This window comes from Ursus americanus, chromosome 14 (assembly GCF_024610735.1).
Source record: "Ursus americanus isolate L20-20 chromosome 14, mUrsAme1.1.p, whole genome shotgun sequence".
Classification (NCBI taxonomy): domain Eukaryota; kingdom Metazoa; phylum Chordata; class Mammalia; order Carnivora; family Ursidae; genus Ursus; species Ursus americanus.
In genome coordinates, this window is record NC_142140.1 from 6,987,399 (window position 1) to 7,005,252 (window position 17,854).

The 17,854-nt window shown below is 42.6% G+C and overlaps 1 protein-coding gene across 4 annotated transcripts in view; it reads right to left on the bottom strand.

Moving 5' to 3' along the window:
• Positions 1–17,854, bottom strand: part of ATG7 (autophagy related 7) — a 239,095-nt gene that overhangs the window by 212,619 nt on the left and 8,622 nt on the right. For 2 of the 4 annotated variants that reach the window (XM_087866774.1, XM_087866771.1), the window contains exons 2-4: positions 10,270–10,442; positions 9,328–9,382; positions 1,176–1,293 (exon numbers count right to left, since the gene is read on the bottom strand). In XM_087866774.1, coding sequence (XP_087722900.1) covers positions 1,176–1,293; positions 9,328–9,382; positions 10,270–10,429 — 333 coding nt within the window. In that variant the 5' untranslated portion in view covers positions 10,430–10,442. Of the gene's footprint in view, positions 1–1,175; positions 1,294–9,327; positions 9,383–10,269; positions 10,443–10,675; positions 10,808–17,854 lie in introns of all 4 variants that reach the window. The other 2 variants (XM_087866772.1, XM_087866773.1) reach the window with 2 other exon arrangements.

Here is a 17,854-nt window from a genome sequence, read left to right on the forward strand (position 1 = left end):
GCAAGACAAACAGTTGTACCAACTGGAGTCACTGGGTGTAAGAGGGAAATAAGCAAAGAGAAGTTCCTGCTATTGACATAATAACCTTGGAGGCACTGGACCAGAGAAGAGCAGGCCCCGTTTCTGATAAACTAAGGCGGTGGGAACTGCTAGGGAGTGTGGATGGGGGTGAAGGCTGAGCCCCAGGGCAAGGGTGGGATTTCTGTGGGGAACAATCTGCGATTTTTGATGATGGATGAGAACCTGACCCAACTCTCTGGGGACAGCCTTTGAAATGTGCAGCCAGAGCAGGAGCCCAGGAGCAGTCATGCTGCAGGCCAAGGAAAACCACCATCATCACCTGGGTCACAGCTACATCCATCTCAAGGGATGTAAGGGAAAGCTTCCTCAGGACCATAGGTGGAAGATTTCCTTCTCTGACCATGGTGCCCACACCCATCTTTTCTTTTTTAAGACTAGTGTGAAGACCACTCGATTAAGTGGGTTAGAGGGGACAGGGATAAACTGTCCTCCTATTTTAATTCCTCACACTAACTCAGATATGAAGAAGTAAGGGAAAGACACTCCCAGCAGAGAGAATATCATGTCCCAAGGACAGAGGTAAGAACAAAAGTAGGGGAAGGAATTTTAAGTGATTTGCTGTGATAGGGTCAGAGAAGGTGAGGGCAAGAGTGACAGGGGAGAAGGGCCACAGAGACCACAGAGGCCAGGCCACAAGGGGCCTTGTAAATCAGATGGAGTATTTAGATTTAGCCCTAAGATACTGGAGACAGTACGATCATCTCTGATAGCTTTATAGCGCTTAGGACTGGAAAGCCAAGGGGCACAAAGAACAGAAAACCAAAGACATGCAGACACAGTAACAGAAGTCTCAGGGACAGGTCAAGCTGCTTCCAAATGCTACCTGGAGAGCAGCAGCAAAACTTTTCACAACTGCCCTGCCATGACTTTCCGGCCTATCCCCAGCTGAGAGCCTGAATGTCTTCTCCCTGACCTTCCCGCCAATGCAGGAGAGCTGCAAGTACTCTCTCTGGGAAATAAACCAAAGCCCACGACGACCTTTAAGTATCGACTCTATACTAGTTTCCCTGACAGACCCACACCCCTGATCAGAGACACCAGGCCTACCAAGACCAGGGAAGATAGGACAGATACAACATCGTTTACCAGCTAACCTCATCCGCTGCTTGCTCCAAAAGTAGCTTCTTATCTGCGGCCTTGAAAGCCTCGAGTGTGTTGGTGTTAAAGAGAGTTCCAACAGCCGGGCAGCAGCGGGCTGGGGTGGGAGCACTCCTGGGCACAGGAGAAACATGGTTAGGCAGGCACAGATGGGTTAGCATCGGGAGACAAAAGACAGTGCTCTGTAGGGCAAAGACAAAATCAATCACACATTTCTTTGGGAAAAGATAAATATCTTTGCTTAAGAACTAAAGAAAAACAGGCACTATTCACACACAAAAAAGCCTCTGTATTCCCTTTACCCTCATCTTTCATTGTTCTTCCACTGCTCACCACACCCCTCCCCACCCCACCCCCAACTATAAGTCTATTACCTAGTTTTTACTCTTTCCCATCTTTTTTTTTTTTTTAAAGATTTTATTTATTTATTTGACAGAGATAGAGGCAGCCAGCGAGAGAGGGAACACAAGCAGGGGGAGTGGGAGAAGAAGAAGCAGGCTCCCAGCGGAGGAGCCTGATGTGGGGCTGATCCCAGAACGCTGGGATCACGCCCTGAGCCGAAGGCTGACGCTTAATGACTGTGCCACCCAGGCGCCCCTACTCTTTCCCATCTTTAACCTGAAAGGGAAACATCATTTATTCAACTTCTACTGTGTCAAGAACTACACAAGTTTTGAATTTTCGTAATAGCTCTTCCTCCCAGTTAAAGGCTTAAGTAACTTGCATAAGGTCACATAAAGATAGGCAAAGCAGGAATCTAAAGTCAGAGCTAGCTGACTTCAAGGTACTGAGCTGCCTACTCCCCCCTCAACCCCCCCCCCAGGCTTCAAAGCCCTACTCCGAACCCTCCCCTTCCAGCAAGCCCCTCCCATTTCTCTGGTAATGGCTGGCACCGGAAACTGAGCATCACATTTTAGAGTGTCTTCAAGATTGACCGTCACAGACACCTGAGTAGAGGACAGTAAGCTCCCTGAGGGCAGGGAACATGTCTCTCTCTTCTGACTGTCTCCAGACCTCACCAAGCCCAAACAGGCTCTACAAAGAGCTGCTGCTGAGCCAACTCCTGGTGGTCGTCTGAGTCACACAGACAAAATGTATCATACCTGGGCTACCTGCCAATCTGTCATGACACATGTGTATCACACTCTGTGCTGTCCCCTTACGATCTTCAGAGTAATCAAAATCGGGGAGAAGATGAGTTAATTCTGAATACAAACTCAGATGTGGTAACATCTGGTCTCTTCTCCGAAATGATTAACTTGTATTTCCGAGGTTACAGATGCTAAATGAAAATACTTACTTCATTAGTAGCCTAATACTGTTGTCAATTACAACTACTGAAGAGAGAATGCATTTTTATTGATTATACAGTTTCGAAGACCTCATGTCTCTTGGAGTCTGTAAACTTGGGTTCACAGGGGCTGTAAGGAGAAAAGATCGAAACCTAGACCAGGTTTGGAGGGGTGTAATGGGTGGTGAAGGTGGCTGTGCCAAATGGGTGGTGAAGGTGGCTGTGCCAAATGCTGTGTGTGGAGCTCAAACGCCAAGTCCTGGGAAAAGAGTAACTTTCAATGGCCAGAGCCTTCCTTTGGGGGCTGACAAGTCAGCAGATCATAGATTGTTTCTCATAACTCTACTCCAATAAAATATGTTTCATCCATGTGGGAGGAGGACATCAAAGACAGTCTTGAAGAGAAAGAGAAATCACAAACGGGCAAGACTCAGCCTAGAGGGAGGAAGAAGGAAGCACAGTGGTTGGTACAATAGGTCACCTACATTCAGATTTGGCTTTATGAAATTACTGCTGAAATAGAAGGAACAAAGCTCTGATCTAATTCTGATACATGCACAAGAAGAAGGGATCCTTCTTCGTAAGTGTCTGAGTGTGCCAGGTGTGTGAATGCAGTGTCAAAATGTCATCATGAGAAGTCAAGTAACTGCCAGCATGCTGGCCAGGCTCCTAGAACATTAGTGCTCATGCAAGTTAATCAGTGAGAACAAGCTGAACTTTCAAAGGGAAGAATTTTTCATGAGTAAAGTCTCACCAGGGGAGGTAGCCAAGGAAACGAATTTAAAAAGTGATAGTGGGAGGGAAAGCCATTCTGCCAACCTCTCCAGGTTCAAGTTCACTTGTTCCACAGATCGATGGCTCAGATGAAGAGTAGAAAGAGCCCTGGACTTGGAAACAAGAGAATTTAGTCCACACCCTGGTCCTAGACACATATTAGTTTAGTTTCCTACAATTCCACTGATATGAAATGCCCAGGATAGGCAAATCCATAGACAGAAACTAGATCATGGTTACCAGGCCTGGGGAGTGGGTGAAGAGAAGAATGTAGAGTAACTGCTTATGGGTATAGGCTTGCTTTCTGGAGTGATGAAAATGTTCTAGAATTGGAGGTGGCAGCTGCACAACCTTGTGAAATACACTAAAAACTGCTGCATTATACATTTTAAAAGGGTGAATTTTATGGTATGTAAATTATATCTCAATAAAACTGCTAAAGGATCAGAATTAGAAATCTTCCCCTGATACTAAAGCCAACAGTGAACTCGCAATGATGTATAGACTAGGTAAAGTATTGATCTTAGAAAGGCCTCAAGCCTGGGCCTGCTTCGGGATGCTACCTCCAGAAACTTGGCCTGCACTTCACTCAGTCTCCCAGTACTGAGTGAGGAAAGTACTGCAGCTGGTTTGCACCTGTTATTCACACCTGGCCAAAAGCAGGCATGTGACCAGAGCCTCTAGGACAGACAGGCAGGGTGGTGGCCAGGACAGAATAAATCTCCCAGAAGAAAGACAGAGGTGATTTTTCATTATCTGGAGGAATCTATGCTCCACGAGCACAGCTCTGCATGCCCACAAGGAACTCTGGGGACCTAGCAGTCATACTCAGTCTGGGGGCACGCACCATTACCTCCTGCTTTCTGTAATAATCTGTGAGTGTTTTGCAACATCCTCTAACAGGCTCCACTGCTGTCTCTCCACCAAACACACCACATCCCATTTTGACAGCCATGCATTTAGACCGCTTGTAATTGATTTCAACAGTTATTCGAGCAACTAGTACATGTCAGATCTGTGTTAGGGGCTAATGAGATAGCAGAGAGTAAGAGAGCCTGTGTTCTGTGCTGATGATTTTGCATATGAGTTTTATTTCCTTAACTATTTTTTAAAGTTTTTTTGATGGCAAGGGTTATGCCTTCTATTTCTCTAATTAAGTCCAACTTGAGGCTTAGAAAAGAAAATATTTCTTCTAACTGCAAAGATAAATGTTCCTCAAGGGAAAGAAGCCCAGAGAAAGGAAAATTTATGCTTTAATGAGTCAGTTTCACATTTACGCAGACTGTCCACCAAAATCTACTCTTCCCTTCTTAAACAGAAACAGAGTACACATATGCTGCTTGTGGTGGGGGCACCACGCTTCCCAGTCTTCCTTGCAACACAGGTGAGGACTCACACTCTCCCCAGTGGAACCTGAGCAAAGTGACGCATGTCTCTGCCAGGCAGTGACAATTCAGGTTGTTGGGTTTTTTTTTTTAACTTTTTTTTCTCTTTCTTTCAAGATTTTATTTAAATTCAAGTTAGTTAACATATAGTATAGTATTAGTCTCAGGGGTAGAATTTAGTGATTCCTCATTTGCACATAATACCCAGTGCTCATCACAAGCACCCTCCTTAATGCCCATCACCCAGTTACTCCATCCCTGCACCTTCCCTCCAGTAGCCCTGTTTGTTTCCTCTAGTTAAGAGTCTCTTATGGTTTTTCTCCCTGTTATTTTATTTTTCCTTCCCTTCCCCTATGTTCATCTGTTTTGTTTAAATACCATACATTTTCACTCACATGTGGAATTTAAGATACTTTTTTTTAAGTAGGCTCAATGCCCAACATGGGGCTTGAACTCGTGCCCCTCAGTTCAAGAGTCACATGCCCTACCACGTGGGAGTCAGCCAAGTGCCCCCGACAATTCCGTTTCAAGCAGCACCCAAGGACAAGCCCTCCAGAATGATGGGAGCCGTCGAGGGAAGAAGACTGAACCCTACTCCTGAACTATTAAGTGGGCAAGAAATAAACCTCCTTTGTGTCTGAGCCATTAGATTTTGGTGTCTGGTTTAGCAGTATACCCTACCCTAAGACAGCTCTCTCCAGTGCAAGACGGTTGATACCCGATGAAATACGATTTGACCGCTAATTCACCTAATACAACGCGGAGGACAGGATCTTACAGCGCTAACTGCTGGCAGAGACCCATCAGGCTTCCGGGGACTCAGAGGATAAGGGATTTATCTGGTGCTATGCAAAGCTGAGATACTGTTGGTATCTATAAATGAGTACTAGGACTGTGAGCTCTTCAGCTGTACCTTATTCCTCTCTGCATGCCCAGTGCCCAGCACATTCTATTGTCAAGACACAGAGGAAGCAATCAATAAGTATTTCTGAAATAACCACTACCTCTTCACATTTATTACAGCACAGAGCACACTACAATGCAAATATACATCTTCTACCTCTATCCAGCGCTCTGTGTTTCCTAAGTCTTTGTATTCCTGCCACCTACGCATCCTGCACATAAGAGGCATTTGGCATCTGATGAATAAATTTATAGATTTTCCCTACAAACCCATGCAGATGTACAGCAATAAAAACAAAGAAAGAATAATAACAAAAATAATTTGGATACGAAGAATTCCTTTCTTCTGTGGAGCTCCAAGCACTTCCATTAAACTCCCTCACTGTCTTAGTCTGTTTGGGCTGCTGTAAGAAAATATCACAGACCAGGTAGCTTATGAACAATAGAAATTTCTCATAATTCTGGAGGCTGGAAACCCAAGATCAAGGTGCAGTATGGTCAGGTTCTGGTGAAGGCCCTCTTCCAGTCAGACTGCCCACTTCTCGCCACGTCCTCCCAAAGGCCCCACTTCCTGATACCAATACCATGGGCATTAGGGTTTCAACATATGAATTTTGGCAGGGACACAAACACTCAGACCAAAGCACCAATCCTCCTAAGACAGATTCAGAAAATCACAGACTTGTAAAATTGGAAGGAGTGTCAGAAGCCAAGTGCCAGAGATGAGGAAACTGAAGGTGAGGAAACTAAAAGCACTTATTCTAGGTAACAGAGTTACCCACCGTAGGTACCAGGTCGGCCAGCTCCAGCTCCGCCACTGGGGCCGTGCCTCATTCCTGCTTATTTCCCCACTCACACACCCTCGCAGAGCGCAGGTGTTCAACAGCAAAATGAAAAGATCAAATCAAGCAATTCCCGTGAAAGTCACCGCTGCATGATCACAAATGTTCTTACCTCCGTCAACTAAAATTTCTGGATCTCTCAAGTTTAAGATGTTTGGATTTTGTAATAAAATCAAAACCTAACTTCTATGAACTACTTTTTTCCTATAATTAATTGTTCCCAAGAATACAATTATTAAGATCTTCTAAAAAAAATTCAGTCTAGTACTAGAATAAAGATGGGAGCAAGTTTAGCTTGCAATTAATGTTAGATTTTTGAGATCACATTAAAACTACACTGCTCAGATGCCTCCTTGAACATCTTCAGATAATTTAATGCTTATACACTGTCGGTTATTTTCCTTATTATCTCGTAATTGCTTCAAAGGTAAGTTAATCTCTACCAAAACAAGAGAGAGATTACCAGGATTTGATTTGTTTTGACAAGCAATCACAAGGAATTTATTACAGAGCAAGAAAAGTCTGAAGAGAACAAGAAACAACAACACATACCTTAAGTTTAAAGATATAAAGACTAATATATTTTTTAAATATTTTTAAATATTTTGTCCACATTTTATTTTTCCTAAGGCTTTCCTTCCTCTTAGAGTGTGGTGTGTTATTTATTTCGGCATATCAAATCCCTGATTTACCTGGTATAGGGGAAAGGATTAATATAATTTTGGATTTATGTTATGCAGTTAAATTTTGCAATTTGACATAGAAGAATCAAATGTGTTGACTTTTTGAGAGATTTTTAAAATATTCTATGGCTAAAATCAACAACACAACAAACGACAGGTGCTGGCAAGGATGTGAGGAAAAAGAAATCTTCATGCACTGCTGGTGGGAATGCCAACTGGTGCAGCCACTGTGGAAAACAGTATGAAGGCTCCTCAAAAAATTAAAAACAGAATTACTGTATGATCCAGTAATTGCACTACTGGGTATTTACCCAAAGAATACAAAAACACTAATTCAAAGGCATACATGCAACCCTATGTTTACAGCAGCATTATTTACAATAGCCAAATTATGGAAGCAGTCTAAGTGTCCACTGATTGATGAATGGGTAAAAAAGATGGGATATACATATATACAATGGAATGTTATTCAGCCATAAAAAAAGAATGAAATCTTGCCATTTGCAATGACATGGATGGTGCTAGAGAGTATAGAGAAATAACTCAGAGAAAGACAAATACCATATGATTTCACTCATTTAAGAAATTAATCTTAAGAATTTGAGACACAAAATAAATAAGCAAAGGGGATAAAAAAGAGAGAGAGACAAATCGAGAAACAGATTCTTAATTACAGAGTATAAACGGATGGTTGCCAGAGGGGAAGAGGGTGAGGGGATGGGTTAAATGGGTGATGGGGATTCGGGAGGACACTTGCCATGATAGGCACTGGGTGATGTGTGGCATTGTTGAATGACTACATTGTGCATCTGAAACTGATACAACACTGTATGTTAACTAACTGGAATTTAAAAACAACTTCAAAAGCCAAAAGCAAATAAATAAAATGAAAATAAAAAACATATTCTAGGGATACCTTACTTGGAACACCCTAACCTCTGACTACTACGACTTTCAAAAGCCAGGCAGTCCTTACAAAGACCACTTGGCCTTTCTCATATCCCACATCTCGACACTGCTAATGTAGAGAAAGCAGGAAACACTGACCACCTGACCACATTGACCACAGCCTTCAATTCTTCAACCATTAATTGTCTCATAGCCCCTCAATATGGTTTCAGCTCCACCCTTCGGTGTGGAATTCAGTTTGGGACTGCAAACAGCCTATCAACAAATCCAGTGACCCTTGCATTGAACACTGACCCTTCTGCTTCTGACATTGTTGATCAACTCTTTCCTTCCTGAAAGCATCCATCTTTGGTTTCGGTAACACTTTTCTGGTTCTTCTTCCTCTCTGACAACTCTTATCTCCTTTGAAAGTTCTGTATCTTCCTTCTTGCACTGCCCGATCAGATCCATTCACTGTTCCGGCCCTCTGTTCTTACATGACAGTCTTCCTCTCTTACAGCCTCATGATCTCCTCTACATGAACGACCCTTCCTCCTTGACTCCAGGGCCTCCTCAGCAATTCTACCAGATGATATCATCTCTAATCAACACGTTTTAAACCAAGTGTACCTCCTCCTAAAATTGTATCCCCCCCCTCTTCTGTTTCTGTAGAAGATAACAAAATGTCCCCAGCTAGTCAGACTACAACCTCAGAAATCTATTTCACTCTTCTTTCTAAATTTAACCACCTACAACCTTGGGCAAGCCATTTTACCTTCTGACCTATGGTCTCCTAGTCTGAAAAAAAAAAAAAGAGAGAGAAAAATCACATTTGGCAGGTTTGAAAGGATTATGTATGTGAAAACACCTGCATAATTAAGTCAATAAATGTCTCTCTTCTCTCCAGCACTCCCTATGCCCCCCAATCAGGAAAAAAGAAAAAAAAAACCCTTTGAGTTTATATATCATATTTCTTTTTATAATGCCTTACACAGTGGCTTGTATGCAGAAGTAGCCTAATAAATGTTCACTGACGCCCATGGATAAGCAACTGAAAGTAAATCAAGAAGTACCAATAAGGAATCATAAAATATTAACTAAAATCAAAAGCAGAAGAGATATTATCTAAGTCTCAATCAATCTAGATGATACTTGGCACCTAACAGGCTCTGATAATTATCTGCTGAAAAAAATATATACAATAGTCCTAAGCATCTAGCACTTGTCTCTTGTGCAATGGGGACTACAAGAGAATTGAGGAGCTGGCCCTGCTTCCAGGGGCTCCCCCAGTTCCCCCTGTGGCCCACCTATGTGTAAAGTTAAGAACGCTCATTCCTCACAAAAAGCAAACACTTTAGATTTTAAGCAAAAAAAACACTCACATGTCAAAAGCACTGAACTCCAACGTTAAGCGAGCTGGTAGCCCAGCAGAATCACCTGGAGAGAAGATTATCACATTTTCCATTATGACTCAGTAATAGCAGCATTCATAACTAAAACATTTGTGAATAATTTTGTTCTCTTTCTTGAGCCCTAAGTGCCCTGTCCAATTCCTGGTCATCCATATTCAACAGGGACTTAGCAGAAGATGCCAGAGCTTTTCTGAATTGGAAGAATTTGTCAAGACTGTAAAAAAAGATTCATTGGGAAAAAAAAGTTTCCAATCTCTTCCCTCAGCAATTCTAAGTAATCAGTATTAATTCTTTGGATTAATAACTGGAGTCTCACTATTCCTTTTCCCCACAACAGAGGAAAAGAAGTGAAAATGAATTGGTGTCAAAAGTCAGGAAATAGGAGTGCCTGGGTGGCTCAGCCGTTAAGCGTCTGCCTTCGGCTCAGGTCATGATCCCAGGGTCCTGCTCAGCGGGAAGCCTGCTTCTCCCTCTCCCACTCTCCCTGCTTGTGTTCCCTCTCTCGCTGGCTGTCTCTCTGTCAAATAAATAAATAAAATCTTTAAAAAAAAAAAAAAGCCCCGAAGTAAAATGGGGATAAAAGGTACAGCATAGGGAATATAATCAATGTTACTGTAATAGCACTGTACCGTGACAGACGGTAGCTACACCTGTGATGAGTGCAGCATAATGTACAAACTTGTTGAATCACTGTTATAAATCTAAAGCTTCCGTAGCATTATGGGCAAACTACACCCAAATAAATATTAATTAATTAATTAAAGACAGACAGTCAGGAAGTAAAATAGAAACCAGTGAAAAGCATTAATTATAAAAGGCAAGGGTGGCCCTTTCTAAAGGAAAGCTGACCCTATACTGGTGGGCAGAGAACATAACAGAAGACGACAGAATACGGAGTTTACTGTCACCTACCATTGTAGTAATAGCCCTTAATGTCCTTGGGAGCTTCATCTAGCCGATACTCGTTCAGCTTCCTCTGAGTCAACTCATGCCAGAATCCAACATCCAAGGCACTGCTAAAGGGAGCAAACTGCAATTTGGAGAGCCCAGGATCCCCTGGAGCTGCTGCCATTATTTGTTGCCTACTAAAAAACAAAACAGAACACAGCAAAATAGCACAAAATATGGTGAGAAAAAAAAACATTTATAATAAGGCATAATCAAAACAAACAAAAAATGATGGGAGATATGCAGGCTACCTGAAGACATAACTGAAAATCACCCTGAGCACTCTGCCTATGTTGCCAAGTTTTACCTCCTGACAATACAGCTGATTTTCTAAGTAAAGTCCTTTCTCTTAGGCCTTTCTGGCCCTTACCTCTGTGCATCTTCCTTTCTTGTCCAAGTGAGTCTGACTGCTGCACAAGTGCTACTCCTTCGTCGACATAATCACAGTCTCAGAAATTTTTGCCCTCCTGTGTGGTCCTGGAGAACTTCACAAGTGCAAAACCTGAGCCCAGCCAGTCAAGAAACACGATACCAACCATCAGAGCTCTGAATGAGAGCAGCACTTGAGCACTCCCCGATGAGGAGAATGAAGAAATTTCTGCCCACCTAACTGAATTTTTTTACATCTCATCTTTTACCTTTTAAATGCATGAAAAATTTGCATTTTACTGTATTATATGTATTTTAATATTTCATTCTTCCCCTGAAATCATCAAATAAAAGTGACCCTGCCGGCAATCAGGCATGAGCACACTGTAACCCCCTCCATCCCCCCGCACACACTCTCAGGGGGACACCACTGCCAGCTGGAGAAGCACAATTCTAGAGGAACTTGGTATTTCCAAAGAGAAGTAGGGGAGGTCTCTTCACTTTCCACCCTAATTGCCCTATGACCAGTCAGAGTAATATTTCTACAGCAGAATGTATGAAGAGTCATGCCAGATGACAATAGTTCACATCTATTGCTTGAGTTTTGGGCCAAGATTATTACATAGCTTTCAGTTTCCCAAACTTGTTAGATTTTGGAATTAAGAGATAACAAGCTTTCCACTGATAATAACTAGATGGTAAAATGCAAAGTTAGCACTAAATGAAAGTGCTAAAAATCCAGAAAGAGGAGATGAGTGTGGGGCAAAGCAGGGTGGAAGTCTCAGGGAAGGAGCTCTTTAAAACTCCCCACTGCCTCAGTACGCATTCTCAGCATCATGCATCAATGTCTGACCAAAGGTTTTCAAACTTTCCCCACCTTGACGGCTTGGGGGGGTAATCAGAAGGGGGAATGAAGCATGAGAGACTATGGACTCTGAGAAACAAACTGAGGGCTTCAGAGGGAGGGGGTGGGGGAATGGGATAGGCTAGTGATGGGTAGTAAGGAGGGCACGTATTGCATGGTGCACTGGGTGTTATATGCAACTAATGAATCATGGAACTTTACATCAAAAACAAGGGATGTACTGTATGGTGACTAACATAATATAATAAAAAAATATTATTATAAAAAAATTAATCACTTAAACAAAACAAAACAAAACAAAACAAAACTGAGGAGGCCTGGGCTCCACCTGCTGGAGGGGAGAAGGGAGGGTGAGAGTGGCCAGGAGTCTCCAGGTTGACTAGTGCCCCAGGCAGGTCTGATTCAAGTTTGGTACTCTCTTGATGGCTTCAGGCCATTGGCACTATTACCTTTGGAGGCCCCACCTCTAAATCATTTCAAACATATTTAAATGTACCCTCGTCCCATATTCAATAATTTCAGGCTTTTAATTATTTGAAAGACTTTTTGTAATTCTGTACTCCCAGAATGTTCACCTTTTTCCAGGCCACATCTATTTCCATGGGCCTGTGGAAAGCTTATGGAGCCCATGCACTGGGGCTTCAGTGCCGAACCGAGAAACAGACCCTCAAATAGGTGAGCTGGGGCCTTCGTGTTGAGAAATGTGGGTCTAGAACACCCAAACAGCCTCCTCCAATCACTCCCTTCTACTCTTCCTCCACAATGCTTTCCACTAGTGGTTTTTGAAAGATTCCATGTTAAACCCTCTCCTTGGTAAGTTTTCTCAAAAGCAAAATTACTCATTTTCTACATCAATTTCTATTTATATGTCCAGTGAACTGTAGGACTATACTTCCAGAGAGCTAACCTCCAAACATGTACAGTTGACCCTTGAACAACACAGGTTTCAACTGCATGAGTCCACTTGTACGTGGTTTTCTCGATACAGTACAATACTGTAAATGTATTTTCCTTATGGTTTTTTTTTTTAAGATTTTATTTTTGGGGGTGCCTGGGTGGCTCAGTCGTTAAGCATCTGACTTCGGCTCAGGGTGTGATCCCGGCGTTCTGGGATCGAGCCCCGCATCAGGCCCCTCCACTAGGAGCCTGCTTCTTCCTCTCCCACTCCCCCTGCTTGTGTTCCCTCTCTCATTGGCTGTCTCTCTGTCAAATAAATAAATAAAATCTTTAAAAATAAATAAAGATTTTATTATTTGAGAGAGAGAGAACATGAGAAGCACTAGGAGAAGCAGGCTCTCTGCTGAGCAGGGAGCCTGACATGGGGGCTCGATCACGGGACTCCAAGATCATGACCCGAGCCGAAGGCAGGCGCTTAACCGACTGAGCCACCTAGGTACCCCTCCTTATGGTTTTCTTAATAATATTTTCTTTTCTCTAGATTACTTTATTGTAAGCATACAGTATATAACACACATAACCTAGAAGTTATGTGTTAATCGACTGTTGATGTTATCAGTAAGGCTTCTGGTCAACAATAGGCTATTAATAGTTAAGTTTTGGGGAGTCAAAGTCATACATGAATTTAACTATGTGGGGGGTCAGCACCCCATCCCCCACATTGTTCAAGGGTCATTTGTATAAGTATTTTTATTTATTTATTTTTTTAAAGATTTTATTTATTTATGTGACAGAGAGACAGCCAGCGAGAGAGGGAACACAGCAGGGGAGTGGGAGAGGAAGAAGCAGGCTCCCAGCGGAAAAGCCCGATGTGGGACTCAATCCCGGAACACTGGGATCACGCCCTGAGCTGAAGGCAGATGCTTAACGACTGCGCTACCCAGGCGCCCCTGTATAAGTATTTTTAAAGCCAGGACTTGGATTTCTCACAGACATCTCACGTTTGACAAACCCCAAACTGAACATTTCTTTTCCCAAAATTCTGCCCCTTTTCCAAAATGTCCTAGTTTACTTAATAGTACCACCTACATCTGAGGTCAAAACTCAAAGTCATCTTCAATTTTTCTATCTCTCACATTCCGTAAATCAGTAATTGCTGGAGGTTCAACCCTGAACGGGCCTCTGGAATGAGATGAAGGTGACAGCTACTGAGCATTGACCAGGACCAGGCACTGCAGCAGGGTATGCACCTGGATTTACTCCTCCGGAAAGCCCCAAGAAGTGACAGCTCCAATTTTCCAGAGGAAGAGACTGAGGTTCAGAGAGGTAAGAACTCCACAGAAGGACATACAGGTAGGAAAGTGGGGTGAACTGGGGAGGATGAGGATCTAAATTCCATACGCCCATACTCTTCATGTAATTTTGTGCTTCCTGTCCAAGTCAGCTTCCCTCTCTCCTCCATCCCCCCTGCCACATGTCAGGCCCACCATCTCACACCTCAGCTCCTAAAGTAACATGTTCACAGGTAACTGCCTTCTGTCCCTGCCTATCCAAACAGGATGTTACGTTGCCATCAGAACTGATCAGCACAGGGGACTCCCTTGTTTAAACAAACAAAACTTGATTACCAGCCTTACCCAAGAGAGTAAGATGCCAACGCTGTCTCAGCTTGCTCGTTTCCCAGCCTTCTGCCTTTCCCTAGAAAACTTCTCCCCATCTCCACCAGGAAAATTCCATCTCATCTATTAGGATTTTTTATGAAGCTCTCATTAATGCTCACAGTCAGTGGGCATCAATGGTTCCCTTCTCCATGATGACAGATGAAAACTTCCATTAGAGCATTTACCATCATGAATCATACTTGCTTTTTTGATCATACCCTTTTTAAAACTTTTTACATAATAGCAGCAGTAGTAGTAACTATTCTAATTGAATCTTTATTCTGTGCCAAGCACTAAACATTTTACATATTATCTTATGACAACCTCAAAGTGGTTGCACTATGCCTACTTCACAGAAGAGAAATGGAGGCACTGAAATACTTGCCCAAAGTCACTTGCCCAAAGTCACTTAGTTGGGAAGTAGAGGAGCTGAGACTATAACTCAAGTTGACTGGTTTCAAAGCCCCAACTCTCATCATGATAAGGTACTGCCTTGAAGGAAGACACCCCTTTTCAGAGCCTTTATATTGCCCATCAGCCGCACATATGCTAAAGAAGAACCATTTTGAAAAACATTTACATACTAACTTCCTCTCCAACAAAGTCAAAAGAAAAAGGTCATAGCCAGAGTAATCACCCAGTACAGAAGGAAATCAACACAGAAGCAGACAGTGGTACAAATGGATCTCTGAAAGCCTCTGTGTGATGGGTCATCAGGTCCCTACACGCTTTAGTCATCCACAACTTACTCTTAAAGGTCAGCGGTAACTCATCATCATTTGGATGACCTACTGAAGTCATCAAGATGGAATTTTACCAGTGCCAGAGACAAAAGAGAAGACTCTCTTCTATACTGCACTTCAACAGCTGGGAAAAAGTGACTCAGGAAGACCACTTAGAAAATAACAGATGGGCATACTAACAAAGTAATCTGCATAAGAGGCACATCCTTCAAACATTTTCTGACTTATTTGATCTTTTAGAAATTTCAAACAAAACCCAAGAGACTATTTCACAAGAGAATATGGTTGGTATTCAGCCGCTGAACTGCTGCTTGACAGGCTAAGTAAACACAAAGGTCCTAAGCAGCAGCAACATGTGATGAGGACATTGCTGGAAACATCTAAACAACACACTCAAGTATAAATGTATCACTTAGGAGCCCATACATCTGTGTCACACTGCCATCTTCTTTAAGCTGGAAGGGAAGACTTAAGGAAGTAATGATCAGAATGGAATTCTGGAGGGAGTAGTGAGTTAAAGGTGCAAAGTCATTTATGTGTCACTAACCTAGATCCAAATGTCACCTGCTTCCTAAAAAATCACTTGCCTATACAACCCTAGACAGCACAAGGTAAGAATTCTGGCCTCTGCTTTGCTTAGAAAGTTAAAGATTACATCTACCATACTTCAAGACAAAATATAGACATATCCAAGGAAGGAAACCGACAGGGGCGTCAATATAAGTGTGGTTCAACTTTATTTCTATTTCTATCATACTCAGGATGTGAAACCCAGGAGTTACACAAGATGGGATTGTGTCACTTCCACTGAAAGAGGAAAGGCTCTGATGAGGATTCAACACTGTCATGAACAAGAATCCCAGCAGTAACCAAAATATCCAGTCAAGATGTAACTGAAACAGAAGGTGGGTGGTTAAGCAACACAAACTCTTGGGGCTGTGTGTACCACCCAAACACGGTACAAATTTCAGGCTTTATGAAAATAAAACTAAGTCACACTCAGCAACTTACACAAGTAGGAGCTCAAAAAACACCACTGTCTGAATACTTCCCGGAAGTTTCTTTACAAACGGTCCCAAACCTTGCGTAGTGCTGTTCTTTAAAGTCAAATCTCCACAGGATATGGGTAACAGCGATTGCCTCCCAAGAAAGCAGCTATGGAGTCAAGAGATAAGGGTGTGGAAAGACTTATTTTCACTGTATGGCCCTATTCCCTTTGTCTTGTGTGTTCGAAATTCAATGAATTTTGTGTATGTGGAATAACAATACAGAAACAAATAAAATAAAGAAAAAAAAAAAGTCCCAACCCAATGGTAAGATGAGGAATGAAAGACACCCAAGACTACCAGCACAGCCTCTTTAATTCCAAGAAACAACACTCGAGAGATCCTGATGCAACAACCATGTCTTACTCATCTTTCTTCAGCACTCAGCACACTGCCTAGAATATATTACAAGTTCAGTAAATGCTGACACGCAATAATAGCTCTCTTCCCCCAAAAAGGCCAATAGATGGATGCTATAATGACAAATTACAGCAGACTTTAAAAATTACTAATAGCCTGAATTGTCCAAATAAGAAACAGATTGGCTGGAAAGATAATGAATTTTCCATTAGTGGAAGTGTCCGAGCATATATTAGATGATTATTTGCCAAGTCATATTGTACAAAGGATTACTGTATCAGGCAGTCAGACGAGACCAGGGCTTGGCAGGCTTTTTCTGAAAAGGGCCAGATAGTAAATATTTTAGTCATTGCGTGCCAAAACAGTTTCTGTCATAGTTTCTTCTCCTTTTTTATAACCCTTGATAAATGTAAAAACAATCCTTAGCTCGTGGACGGCACACACACAAAAAGGCCTTGGTCAGGATCTGACCTGCATGAGGACCCTTGGACTAGATGATCTTCCACACCTGTCATTTGGGTGAAGCAGACTCAAGGTCACATTTGCTGGTCTATGATAGAAACCCTGGAATGTTGCAAATACATCTTTATGAACTGGAAAACGAAGTCTACACAGAACACTCACACATATGTCAGCATCAGTAAGCTACCATGAAGCTCAGTTAATATTTACTGAGGCTTGCGGCGTCTGGGTGGCTCAGTCAGTTGGGCAGCGGACTTCTGACTTTGGCTCATAATCTTAGGATCCTGGGATCGAGCCCCTGCAGAGGGCTCCGTGGTCACTGGGGAGTCTGCTTGAGGATTCTCTTTCCATTCCCCTCTGCCCCTCACCCTGCTCGCTCTCCCTCTCTCTCTCAAATAAATAAATAATGCCATCAGTGGCAGTTCACATACAAAACTGGCATATTACCACACCTCTGATGGTTTCCTTCCTACTTCTTCCTGGACCCCTGCTACTGCCTCCCAGCTTCTCTGTGCCACCCTGGTGACCCTGCCACTCCTCACCTCTGACTTAATGCTGAAGAGACATCAAGCTGCTTGGTGCTCCTCTAACACACCTGCTGTCCTGCCTCCGCAACTCTGAACAAACAGCTTCCTCTGTCTAAAAGACATCCTTGCCCCTGTGACTGACTGCACTTTTCAAAATCCAGTTCAGAGGTCATCTGCTCCAGAAAGCCTTCCCAGAGCTGCCTTCCACTCTCATTACTCCTTGTTTGCTCTTCTCCATCGGCTATGGTTAGTCACTTTTGTCTCTAAGCTACCTCTACATTTAGTATTACCGTCCAACTCTTTGCTGATCTGTCTACCTCCATCAACCTGACTGTAAATTCTACAGATACAGATCCTGGCTCATATTCCTCTCAATATCCCACAGTCCCTTGCAGAGTGGCTCTCAAATGTTACTAAGATGAGTTCTAGAAACCTTTTAATGAGTACCTTCCATAAGAGAAGCAAGAGAAAGAAATAAGCCAGGCTTCCATGATTGGGAAGACAAACTCAAAGCTCATTACCATGGAATACGGAGATTAGAGTAAGAAATCATAAAGAACATATAGAAATAGGCCATATGACTTAGAAGTTCTCTAAACCTATTATTGTTTTTTAGGAC